Source organism: Botryllus schlosseri, chromosome 9, assembly GCF_051294905.1.
Source record: "Botryllus schlosseri isolate E-star chromosome 9, Bs_hap1, whole genome shotgun sequence".
NCBI lineage: Eukaryota > Metazoa > Chordata > Ascidiacea > Stolidobranchia > Styelidae > Botryllus > Botryllus schlosseri.
In genome coordinates, this window is record NC_137244.1 from 22,519,789 (window position 1) to 22,532,761 (window position 12,973).

Sequence of the window (12,973 nt, forward strand, 5' to 3'; positions counted from 1 at the left end):
ATTTGCAATTTTAATATTCTGGAAATTTTTGAAATTTTGAAAAAAAAATGAAAATTTTGAAAAAATTCTGGAAACTTTAAAACTTTAGAAATGCTGAAGCGGTCTCACAGTCCTACAACACCCTTTTACAATTGCGGCGTCTCAGTTAGGCCCTACAATAGATATTTGTGTTCTTGGCGTTTCGATTTCAACCTGTAATATTTTTTTGAGGAATTTATTAACTCAATAGCTTGGAGTAGGTGGTGAAGAAACCTCTCATTTATCGCATCATTCCAGACTTGATGGACTCGAGGGGAGAGTCCAGTTTGTGGAAACAAGACAGCGACGTGCCATCGAAATGGTCTACGAAGTCAACCAAACAATCGACGACTTGATTAGTTTACAAAAGTTGAGCGACGGACAATTCGAGCTTATGTTTGCGGACATTGAGAGTCTTCGGCAGGCAAGGATTCTTTATGCTGTATTATGCGCAGAGCCAAAGGGTTTCTCCTCCCATCACTTATCATGTCCCACGGGCATCCTAGCATCATCAAAGAATCGCCAAACTCCTAAATGCGGAAATTTGCAAACTCTTCCACTGAATCAAAACGTGTACTCACAGTTTCGTAGATCGACAACAACTTGATCACCAGATAAAGTTTATAAAATGTGCCACCGGTCGTATAATCTCACTTTACCTCACGACTCGTCTCTTAGAACGTCAGAACGGCCGAGCAAACAGCCCTTGACGCAGAAGAGACATTTGTCCGGATAAGCAACACTTCCACGCGTCACCGCATCAGCCTGCGTAACGAAATGCTGCAAACCATCAACTCTACCGCTGAGAAATTCGAAATGCAGGCCGGGGATTTGGCCAGGAGCGGCGAACGCAGAGATCTCCAGCTGTTAAACTCCAAGAACACTGTGAGGCGTTTGTCGGAAAAAGTCGCCGAATTGCAGAGAATGGGAAAAGTAGGTTTACCCGGAAGCAGGGTTATTATGACTCGAGTCGCGATTTTTTGTTAACCCGACATGACTCGAGTCATTTTTTCAAGTGCGTAAAGTGACTCGACTCGATTGGAGTCAATTTTTGTATTGACCCGACTTAGACTCGAGTCATTGTACATGACTCGAACCAAGTCATATGACTCAAGACTGGGACAGCCAAGACGGACATTTCATTGTAACTTCGAAGAATAGTTAAGTTCCACATTATTGGTATTTCGTCTATTAGTCCTTATACTTGGAAAATAGGGCCTGAAACCGTTATGACTGAGGATAATTTCTATATTATGAATGCGAGCCATTCTACACCAATGAGCAGAATTGACAAGAGTGGGTTGTGCCGGATTGGACTGAAAACTAAACAGTGAACATAATGACTTGGACTCGAACTCGAGTCAAAACACTATGACTCGGACTCGACCCTCTACTACCTGACTTGAACTTGGACTTGACTCGGCAGTGAATTGAAAATTATTCGACTTGACTCGAGTCAAAACCTTTAAAGTGAGATTGGCTTGTGACCTGAAACCTTGTGAATTGGTTACAACCCTGTCCGGAAGGCTGTTTCCAATACCTCAATTATAAATGATATTACCTACAGTGTGTACCTATAGTGAGCCATTTACAAAATAGATTGATTAGATCCCTTCGATGCTTCGTCATCAAGCAATATCACATCACACATCATGCGTTTCCATCCACAATTGTTCATTTTGTATCTCAAATTCGTTTTTGAACTACATTCCCCTTACTGCGATCGGTCAATGTTTTCTGTTTCATCATCACTTTGAATTGCAAGATTTCTTTTTGATGTTGAATATTTTTCTCTCTCTCTCTCTCTATCTATCTGACTAAGAGGCGGTATAAATAACACTGAACTCAATTCGGTATTAAGTAACAGCATATTTCAGTGCACTGCTCGTGTCAATGCATATCATTGTTGTCAGCGTTCAATAGTGTTCTGCTGTGGTCCCAGTATTAACTCTGTTTCTAACATGACCTATTGTCTAACTAAATGATACTTCCGAAATTAGAACTTGCAATCCCATTTTGGTGTCGCAAAAAATGAGTTTGATGCCCATTTGTTGCAACCACATCAGCCGCTTAGTAAACGCCGAGAGAGTACAGCTTATCATTGAATTAGAAAACTTGGCTCTTTACTCTATGACTGCACCACTCGTTATATACCCGCTGCATTCATGTCTAGCTGATACCGGTCAGGTGATGGCTTTAAAATTAACATTTTTCCAAGTAACCACACAGTTAAAAAAGCTCAATTATTGTAGATTTTCAAAAGGGTCAACAAACAAAAAAACCAGCTGATGAATGATGCAGAACTTTGCTTTGCTATGCTTATTTAGGACGCAGAGGTGCTGGTGTCCGCAATTGCCCAAGAGACCAAATGGAATGGCGGACAGATCGATACTTGTCTGCTGAATTTGGAAGATCTCCAAATGGAAAATGACCGCGAATTTCAGAATTTGAAGAACGAAATCGGGAATCATACCGCTGCAATTGCGGATGTTAATAGCCGGGTATTCAAGAAATGTGATTCGTTAGCGCATGATGGTCATCGGTGTAAAATGATAAACGCCAGCCTTGCCAGCTGTTTAGTGCCTAAGTGAAGCATCGGTAATTCCGTTTCATGAATGTGTTTGACTTTCTGTATTCCGCAAATCATTATTTTTTTATTTTGGATAGTGTAATATCCATAACCCGATGTTTAGGATAACAATTTTCGAAAATATGGTGCACCCGCAACTGAGTTTCTGTGAATCGCGAAAATGAAACATTAGCGAGGAATTGAATTTTTTATGTGCTATATCGGGGACACTCGATACATTTCAGCAATGCAAGATGCTAAACTTATAACCAACAGCAGACGGCTTCAGAATTTTATTGCTTTGTAGCTGGATTCCCTCTCCAAAACTGCTAGTATAGTTCCGACTTCTGCGACGAGTATGAGACTGCCCCAAATCACCGACCAGACGACAGGTAAGTGTGCTTTTGTGGTGCCATGTATCTAGTCATCAATTATGGTGGCAGTGTGCTATGCATCACAAAACACGGCAGTGGTTACTTTGCGTAAGCTTTTATGCCGACGAAAGAGTCTGCTACGGATTTTCTTTAAATTATACCCAAAAAAACCTACTTGAGTACTCCAAAAAAAGTAGGAGCACTTATTTACTGACCCACTCTGGATATAATGCACGATGTGCTCTTCTGATATACTACTGATACGATATAAACCGTTGATTGAAATACCATGTTCCCTGTCGAACAGCTGTTCAAACTACCGAAGTCGAAAGTCCTACGAATTTGCAAACATACAACGTCGACGCGACCAGCCTTTTGCTCTCGTGGGACGCTTCACCCACGTTGGGAGTGACTGGATACAGAATTACTCTTACAAATGCTTTCGACGCCGAGGCGCCCTCAATTCAGGTATAGTCACGGACCATGTAAGACCGACAGCGGCAGGATATTTTTAACTTTAAATTCAGCAAAGCGTACAAGACACGCAGGTTATAGTTGAAGGACTAGCTACGGACACGGCATACACCGTCGAAATCTACGCCGAGAACGGCGACGTGGCAAGCCTGGCTCTAACTGGTGTTGCTGCGACAAGTGAGTTGAGCTTTCAAAATAATTTTTTGCGGTAAGATTATCGTTTCAAGTCTGTGCGTGTGTGATGTCTGCTATATGCTAATAAAATGGACAGCGTGAGAAGTTTTAGGGCAGGGGCGGCCTATCCGTGGCCTGCGTGACGGTTTTAAGTGGCCTGCGTGGTAATTTTCGACATTAGGTACATTATCAAAAAACGAATTGCTCGTGTAATTTACTGTGAACTTGCAAGGTCAACGAAACGTTGATTAGCCTGACCGCTGAATTTGGGATGTTGATGACTAAAAAAGCAACGGTTTCGTCGCATTGGCATTGCCGAGGGCCATATCCCCCACATTTTCATAAATCCTTGTAAATTAACATAAATTAGGATGTTTCGCGGCAGATTGAGTCTACCACTTGATTTTTTGTGTGCTTCTATATTACTTACTACATTTTAGTCCCCCTAATGTAGGGTTACCATATTTTGGAATCAGGGAAGGAGGGCACTTCTAACAAATCATTAAAGTTAGTTGATCGAAACTGAAAACAGTCGGTTTTTCAGTATTTACTGGAAATTTTTGTAAGTTTACTAAAAAAAAAATATATTGAACATTATCCTGTCCATTATCCTAGCTGTAAAAGACGAATTATTTAATAGGAGATTTAGTCGTCGTTGGAGGACATTTTCAATCGCCTGAAAAAGAAGGACAAATCCTCCTAAAGGAGGACGTATGGTAATCTTACCGTTATAGAACGTTAAAAGATTTAGTTCAGCTGTTTACGCAATTTTGAGAGAACGAAAAAAAGTCCCTGAATAGAAGCAGCGATTTCTCAGTAAGTAAAAAAGTATTCTAGGTATTCTGGTAAGTATTCTAGGCCAAATTTTGCCTAATAAACTGAAAACTGTTCAATAAAAGTGGAAGTAGTGTGGAATCTCCACTTGAGCAAGTAGAGCATGCAGGAACAACCTGTTTACGTGCTCCAAAATACTCGTACTCCAGTACCGTGTTAGTGACCACTGACCATAAACTCCTGTTATTCATCACACCTTCACACCTAATCGCTTGCAGCTTCGTATTAAAAGGAGAATTTTTCTTGATCTGTAAAATTGATGCAAAATCTTTCTTGCTCATAGCTATGATGACAAACACAGAAAACACATTGTAATAGTTTGATTGTCTCGATTTCCGAAATGTTTCAAGTATTTTGCGACTATTTGACATTGCCAATTCGTTTTATTCCTTTTTGACTTGTCACATTTTAAGTATATGAATGAATGTGTTCTGGTTGTGATACAGTTATGTGCATTGATGATAATTATAATTTTGATACCAAAGTCATCCCGAATCTTATTTCGTTCAGGTGAAACTTTGGCCGAAATCACAACGCCAATGCCAGAATCAACAACCGCCGTTTCCGACATCAGTGAAGTTCAACTCTTTCATTGTAATTACTTTTAATGATTCCCAACCTTTCATCACAGTGTGGCAGTGTAACTTCGAACATTCGTGCACCATATACAATTCCGAATCCGATCAATTCGACTGGGTCAAATTTAACGGAAGCACCCCGTCCGGAGACACCGGACCCTCCAGCGATCATACGTTAGGAAACCCCAACGGTATGGCGTTACGTAATCTCGAGGCAGAAATCTTCACAGTGACGTATAACTTACAGGACATTATGTCTTCATCGAAACATCAAATCCCAGAGAACCGGGTGACATTGCAAGGCTTGCCACGCCTGCCGTAGAAAGCACTCAAGGTAAAACGCTCTGTGATACGATGGACAAATGGCAGTCCAGCATCAAGCATCAAGTCGAATATTCCAGCATAACTCAGCATTTTATCATAAGAATGTGGACGATGTAGAATGTAGATAGTCCAACGATATGATATATCTTTCATTCTACACCACATAACATATTTTGGTATTTTCGCGACCCATTCTATTTCATTATACTTTGTTACAACGCCGAATGCTACTGGCTGATCACGACGTCACAGAAACTATTGGTGGGCCGTGTAATTTTAATAATCAAAGATATTGTCTCCACTACAGTCCATCCTCAAGATTACCGGACCACGACTGACCTATCGATCTCGCTTCCCATGACATGCCGCCCTATTTCTTGTCGCATTCTTCTTCTATACTATCTTCTTTACTTTCATTCAGTGTGCATGCCTCCTCTTTACATCGCCTAGGCCAAGGTGGGTGTCAGATTCCATAGACTACTCCTTGTCGCTTCGACATCTTCCTGTCTTTTCATTGTATCGCATTTTTGTGGTGTATTGAACTGATAAAATTGCTAATAAACCAATGATGATGATGACTACTCGTATCATTAGGCCCAGCCCTAGTAGTGATTTGAACATAGGTCGCTTCTCATAATTCTCGAATTTGATGAAACTTATGTTAATTCCGTGTTTAAAATTCTCGCCCATAGTCTGGATTGTGGTTCTAATTTTCGAATTTTCAGTGTGCCACAATTTGTGATTTTATTTCCAACATTATTTGCGGTTTGCATTGTGTTGCTACTCAAGTCATATCGCTAAATTTGTTAGCGCTCATCCCAATTCACGTCTCGCAGAGGCGTGTTTGGAATTTTTCTACCACATGTACGGAGTGGGAGTCGGAGACTTGTCCGTGTGGCTTTTGTACCGAAGCCAAGCCCAGGAGAAGATTTGGGAGCAGTCTGGAAACCAAGGCGATAAGTGGCAGAAAAAAGTGCTGGAGCTTCACCCGGTGGAAAGGTTTCAAGTAGGTGAAATTTCCTATGATCGCAAAGCCATCATCGAGCTGATATACTAGCGACTGGTCGAAGTATGGTGATTATATAAATTGTAAGTAAAGATATTTTGAGTCGCCTGACAGATAACGTTGAACCATTCATATCTTAAATTTAAATAAAACTCACCGTTCCCACACATTTTGTGCGTAACCGAACCTTATGATGTCATGAAATTTTATCAGAATCTCATTGAAAAGATTTAATGGCTTACCCTGTAGCTTGTTCCATTTGTCACTTGCATAGATATATACTTTGTACTAAATTCCTCATACCATTCACTATCATGGAGTGATTCGATGCTACTAGTTTTTTTTATCGTTTCAAGCCTCACAAGACTAAGACACCCTGATGTAATATGCATCATAGCGTCCCAGTGAAGTCAAACAAGTCAAACGCCTCTCTCGGACCTACAAATACCAATCGAAGCGTCTTATCGGAAAGATATCTTCTCTGAAAGCTGAAAATTATACAAAAATAATTCCATTTCATGTACAGGTGATGTTTGTGGCCATCAGAGGCTCCGATTACCATGGAGATATCGCTCTCGATGATATTGTTCTGAAGAGGGGGAGCTGTCCAAAGCCACTGTTTAAATGCGATTTTCAAGATCCCAATTTGTGTGGATTTACACAAGTAGGTTTCATCTCTGACTTGCGAGTCGATAAAGTTCGTCATTGCTAATTAGAGGTACATCGGAAATCAAATAATGAGGTTTTGAAGATTTCATGGAAGGGGACTGGTAATTTCAAAGACAGTGTTACACTGGTCTAAAAACAGAAATGAGTTTTGCGGCAAAAACTTTGATGATTGATTTAGGCTTCGAAAATATATTCGGTTACTGTGATACATATCATGAAAGTGATGAAAACTACTTTATACTTTTCATAATCCAGTAAGTAAATTTGCCGATAAACTATTGAAGTAAATGTGGGAGTAGTGTAAAAACATTATCACTTGATTAAGTATTGAAATTAGGCAAAATCTACTTGGGTACTCTAAAACAGTAAAAGTTCTTCCTTCGTTACTCACCACCTTAGTAATGAACTTACATAATATCTCTAAAATATGATGCAATAGAAAATAATAATGCCAGATTAAGATTCAACACCTTCGAATCAGGCAAAAAACGCCGAAACACAATCTACCACAAAAATCGTGTAGACCGGTTCTTGAGCAATAGAATTCAGAATTCGTCAATGGTGTACCAGAATAACGCTTTATTGTGATTATTAGCGGATAGGTTCAGACGCAATTTACTACAAACCCACTTAAAGTTATGTTATTAGTTTGACTCGTTAATATCGTTACCGATACTGGCGGGGTGCCGGTGGTACCCCTTTCAAAAGAAAATTCAATGTACTTTTCCATCGCTGTAGCAAGGAAATTATATCTGCGAAAAACTTTCAATTGCTGTAACAAGCATACCTGTGTCTTTAACCGCAGGACACCACCGACGATTTTAACTGGGTAAGAAACAAGGGCGCGACCGGGTCTGCGTTTACCGGCCCAACTACGGACCACACCTTGAAAACCCCGGACGGTTATTACATGTACATGGAGACATCGTCACCTCAGTAACGCATCTTTTTTTAGTGTGATAATTGTACTTTCGGCGTTACCGCAATTCTATTTTTGCAGGTCGTACAATCAGAAAACACGTCTTATTTCGCCTGAAATACTAACCTCTGAAAAGAACTGTTTGCAGTTCTTTTATCATATGCATGTAAGTTGACACGGATTCACCAATACAATGGCTGTATGTGTTTTCTGTTATTTTTTAATATCTAGGGTCTCGATATCAATGCATTGAACGTGTACACTACCCGATCCAGGAGAAACACGGCAGACAAATTGATTTGGAACAAACAAGGCCCTCAAGGTGCTTTACTTATCTTGCGTTTTGGTAGTGGTTTGGGAATGTCATGGAAGTAATCTTGCAGAATTTATTGGTTTGTTCCTCAAATGGTTTGTGCTATTGACGAATACCTTTTGCCTTTTGTAGGGGATGCTTGGAAATCTGCCAGTGTCAACATCGCTGTCAATGGTCGTTACAAAGTTGTATTTGAAGCTATTGTCGGGATCGATTATCATGGAGATATTGGACTGGATGATGTATCGATATCTAGAGGCGCCTGCGACACTCCAGGTCGTTATTTGTCTCTATGTGCACGGTATTCAAAACCAGAGGTGGTCAAAGTAGTCAATAAAGCTACTCAAGTAGAAGTAAAAGTAGCGACGAAAAAATCTACTCAAGTACGAGTAGAAGTACTTCTTCCATGAGGAACCTAAAACTACTTGAAGTAGAAGTAGAATTGACTGACTTTAAAACTACTCAAGTAAGTAAGTAGTTGTGAAAACGATCCTAATTCGTTCACATGGATTGTAAAAAGGTGCAAATTGAGCTATGCGAAAGGTGACGAGCTTGATTCATATTGATGCATACCAGCAGGCATCCAATTTTCGATAGCATAAGGATAAGCATTCGTCCGCATCATGGGATAAAAATGATAGTATTGATATGGCAAATGCGATACTAATCCTCTGTTTACTCAAACAGCACGATTTAGAAATTATCATTGTATTGCCCACTTCCCCATATTATAAGGCCTTATAAGTTTAGTTGAAGAGCAATACGGAGATGGTGTGTTGGATACGGTGTAAACACATTGTGCGATTAGTAAACGTTAATAGAAAATATGGTGGACCCTAAAAATGATATATTGTGTAGCTTTATTTCTGGAAATTGAAGGCATTACTACACTTGCTTTTATACTTCAACATGTACGTTATCCAGACAAAAGAACTGATATTAATTAGAAATCAAAATATATGGTACTGGGAATAAAAAGTGAAATATAAATCTAAAAACGGAACACGTATTTAATGTCTTTAGTCCAGAAAGTTTCGAAGGTTGGTATGCTAAAACAGCTTTAAAACTAAAGAAAAATCAGAGTCCACCTTTCCAGATTAGTACACGCCATGGACGGCTAGATTACGATATGATAAGTAAATGCTAGATTGCGAAGCATCAGTTACAAACATTACGATAAGCCATATATACTGTGATGAAATATTTGATATGGCGAAGGGTGACAATGCGGTGTGAACGGAACCACGCCAACCCGCTATACCTAAATTATATTCACCGATACTTTCGTGAAATCATACTGGATACTCCGCATTCTCTGAGCGTGAAGCGCGACCAAAATTCTAGGCTTAACTCGACTTTTATGGAAATTAAATGTCGATACTCCGTGGAAACAGCCCCGAAATTTCTCAGGCTATCTTCCTGATTGAAGGATTAAACTACTTCTACTTGACAAACTGAAAATAGCGAAAAGTAAGTAAGTAGATCACAAAATATTATGAAGTAGAAGTAGAAGTATTGAAATTTAGATCTACTTGAGTAAGTACCAGAAGTAGAGGAAAACTACTTGAGTACTTCAAAAAAGTAGAAGTACTTCGTTACCGGCCACCTCTGTTCAAAACACAGTGATGAGTAACAAAGTGTATTTAGTATTACTGCAGTAAGTCTTGCCCAACTTCCTATCCTAGTAATTCTACTATCGAGATTACTTGAATTTTTTCCACCTTCGCCAAGTATTTCTCATCTTTGGATACTTTTTCGAGCTTCTCAGATACATTTTGCATTAATATGCATCAATTCTATGGCTGAAATCGTCATTAAATCGTGGAATCCAGCTATGAAATTGCATGTATTTCCTGTGCCGCTTCTGGTTACATAATTAGCTGCCGACATACATACGGTGATTTTGAAAATTGTTGTATAAGTTAGAGGCAGTGTTGGAACGTATCAAGTCACTTGTGTGAAAACCATGTTTTATTGGTTCTGTTTGTATATTGTATGGTATCGAATGCAAGTATGCAGTTTGAAAGGGAAAATGTTCACATCCACTGCTTAAAGTTATAATCTCGCGGACTCCGGAATAAGTGCATTTGCTATTGGCAGTCTGTTCTTTGGGACAAGCGTTCGGAGGTCACTGCTACGCAATCGACGAAACGCCAACCGATTATGTAACGGCGTCAGCAGCTTGCAAGGAAAATGCCGGTCATCTGGCGACTGTCAAGACCCAGCCGCAGCAAGATTTTATCAAAGTAAAACTGTTGTCTGGTTTTCGGTTCAGTTAATTGTTTGCAATTTTATCCTATCAATACACCACAAGATAGCGATGCAATGAAAACATAGTAAGGTGTCGACACGACTTCGAAATCCAACACCCATCAGGGCCTAGGCGACACCCACCTGGGCTTCGTCTCCTGTTGCCCCTCGCAGGATATTTGATAAAAGCTAGGCGCAGTTTTTCTCAGATTTCAATTCGAACCAAAACCGAAATGCCGCTAATCTAATTCTTATCTAATTTGCGAAGTGTTTCGCTGCTCTAATTTTAATTATAATCGAATTTTTTGGTTTCTATGAAATGCTACAGGAGAACTGTGCAGTCCGAAACGAGCCGCGCTTGGTTTACGGACATTTGCCATTCTCATTCCTCATGCTTCAGGTTTTTGCGAATTTCTAATTCTAATCTGATTTGGAAAGAACTGTGTCGCTCTAATTCTAATCTAATTTCGAATAGCCGAAGATTTTTGCGATTGTGATTTCCGAGCTTAAAACATATCTACATACATATCGTTAAAATCATTGCGATATTGTCTTTTTAATATCCGCTCCTGATACTACGTTTTCTCAGCAATTGGTGACATACAACACAAGTCCGTCGAGTCAATTCTGGATCGGCCTTGACGACACAGTGACCGAGGGACGGTTTATCTACGCGTGAGTACGGATTCACATGAAATATTGAATGTAATCCAAGGAAAATTCATTGCTCGTTTACTTTAATCCTTCCAATCCGGGATGAACCGTCAGGGTATGAAATATTGAATCTAATTCGGGGAAAATTCATTGGCTGTGTTCTTCAATCCTTCAAATCTGTGACAACTATCACGCCACCCTTCCAGGAGATAAGCAGCTCACCGTAGCTTATACCCGCACGGTTATATTCCAATCCGTATTGATGTTTCATTGATAGGCGAGAGGTGTGTACATTAGGGTTGTCCAAAATTTGGAAAATCTCAAAAATTATCAGTGATTGTGTCTCATTTTATAGATTATTGATAAAAAAAAAACAATTCGCCCGAAAGAAGCTTACAGAAAAGCCGTTAAGATTTCGGGCAAAGCGTTTGAAAGTAACTGCTCAAGAATGGGCGTGCCACCGACCATAGAACGGCGACAAGACTAGTAATCACATAACCACGGCTCTTTATTGGCTAATCGGCTATGCTTCAATGATCACGGCAGCAGCAGCTTGCTGATTAGGTGTTCAAGGAGTCTGCTACCGACGGGGATTCTGCAAGCGCATTGTTGCCAGGTTCGCAGATGATGATTTAAGATTAATTCAGGACATGTTGTGGTACGAAATACATGATGAACAAACAACAGCTGCTTCACAAAACATTTTACAGCATGACTGCTTTATTGTGAAGGAAGCGGCTGTAGCCTACATGCCGTATTTTCATCGAGGAAAAGCAAAAGGCGCCTATGCAAGCGGTGAACGAATTCCCCGTTTAAGAAGGGATCCATCATCAGTGAAAACAATATAAAGCTTGACTATGACACTATACTTTGTGTGATCTTATTGGACCCAAGTTGTAGTATATAGTTGAAGTTTTGTAGGTTCTAGGGAACGACTGAATCGGCCGGTTATGCTTGGCAGTAATACTTACAGCAAATTGAACTGGTGTCAATTTCGTGAATGAAGGGAGTTCGAATACTAGAATTTTCACGTAGGGACAGTTCTTTCTCGGCTTGATATTACACCCGACCTAAACGACTGTAACAGCGATTAGTTTTTCATGACAGTTGACACCGCTTGTGAACCCATTTCCACCGCTGGAAAAGCCAGATACCTTGGGGTTTTACTGGACTCAGACATGTTCTGGAAGAGTAACCGACAGTCTCTTATATCAAACTTATCACGGGAATGTAGTCTTTCCTCCTTGCCGCTTTGGGCTTTGCAAATAATCCATAAATAAGTTACAATATGGTATTCTTTGCTGGCGTGCTGTCACGAAGAATGCACTTGATCCACTGCAAAACTATTATATCATATTCTCCGTATCATTACTCGGGTCCCAATAGGACATGGGTGTTCGACTAACAAATAACCACTTGAAATATTCGTATTTTCAAATTGCCAAGTTTATGTATCAGTTCCATTGCGGTTACTGTCTTCACTTCGGAATCAAAAGCGCATAAATAGTCTACAACAAACGCACGTCCTCGTAGTCCAATCCACGTATGTTCGGCACAAATTACAAGATAACGCATTGTTCTGTCAACCGACCGAGGAACAATATTTCACCGGTATTCCGATAGACGTCGAGCATGTCCACTCCAGTCCACAGTTAAGTCCAGATACAAGCAGATTTTGACGAATAAATACGGTCCAGCTACTTAGTTTTCCGGAACACGATCTGACGTATCGACTTCGCATACCGTTGCATGCAACTTCATTTTCATAGTCCGTCCTTTTATGTTATCCCCTGTTACTTTTCATTAGGTGTACCTTT

General features: G+C 40.1%; 1 protein-coding gene across 1 annotated transcript in view; it reads left to right on the forward strand.

Moving 5' to 3' along the window:
* Positions 1–12,973, forward strand: part of LOC145446472 (uncharacterized) — a 47,012-nt gene that overhangs the window by 33,374 nt on the left and 665 nt on the right. The window contains exons 67-83 of the mRNA XM_080324768.1: positions 277–442; positions 697–951; positions 2,346–2,519; positions 2,895–2,979; positions 3,269–3,429; positions 3,489–3,612; positions 4,954–5,016; positions 5,075–5,212; positions 5,269–5,355; positions 6,182–6,351; positions 6,878–7,015; positions 7,826–7,956; positions 8,021–8,105; positions 8,171–8,261; positions 8,385–8,528; positions 10,353–10,498; positions 11,092–11,177. Of these exons, the coding sequence (XP_080180894.1) occupies positions 277–442; positions 697–951; positions 2,346–2,519; positions 2,895–2,979; positions 3,269–3,429; positions 3,489–3,612; positions 4,954–5,016; positions 5,075–5,212; positions 5,269–5,355; positions 6,182–6,351; positions 6,878–7,015; positions 7,826–7,956; positions 8,021–8,105; positions 8,171–8,261; positions 8,385–8,528; positions 10,353–10,498; positions 11,092–11,177 (2,244 nt within the window). The remainder of the gene's footprint in view (positions 1–276; positions 443–696; positions 952–2,345; positions 2,520–2,894; positions 2,980–3,268; positions 3,430–3,488; positions 3,613–4,953; positions 5,017–5,074; positions 5,213–5,268; positions 5,356–6,181; positions 6,352–6,877; positions 7,016–7,825; positions 7,957–8,020; positions 8,106–8,170; positions 8,262–8,384; positions 8,529–10,352; positions 10,499–11,091; positions 11,178–12,973) is intronic.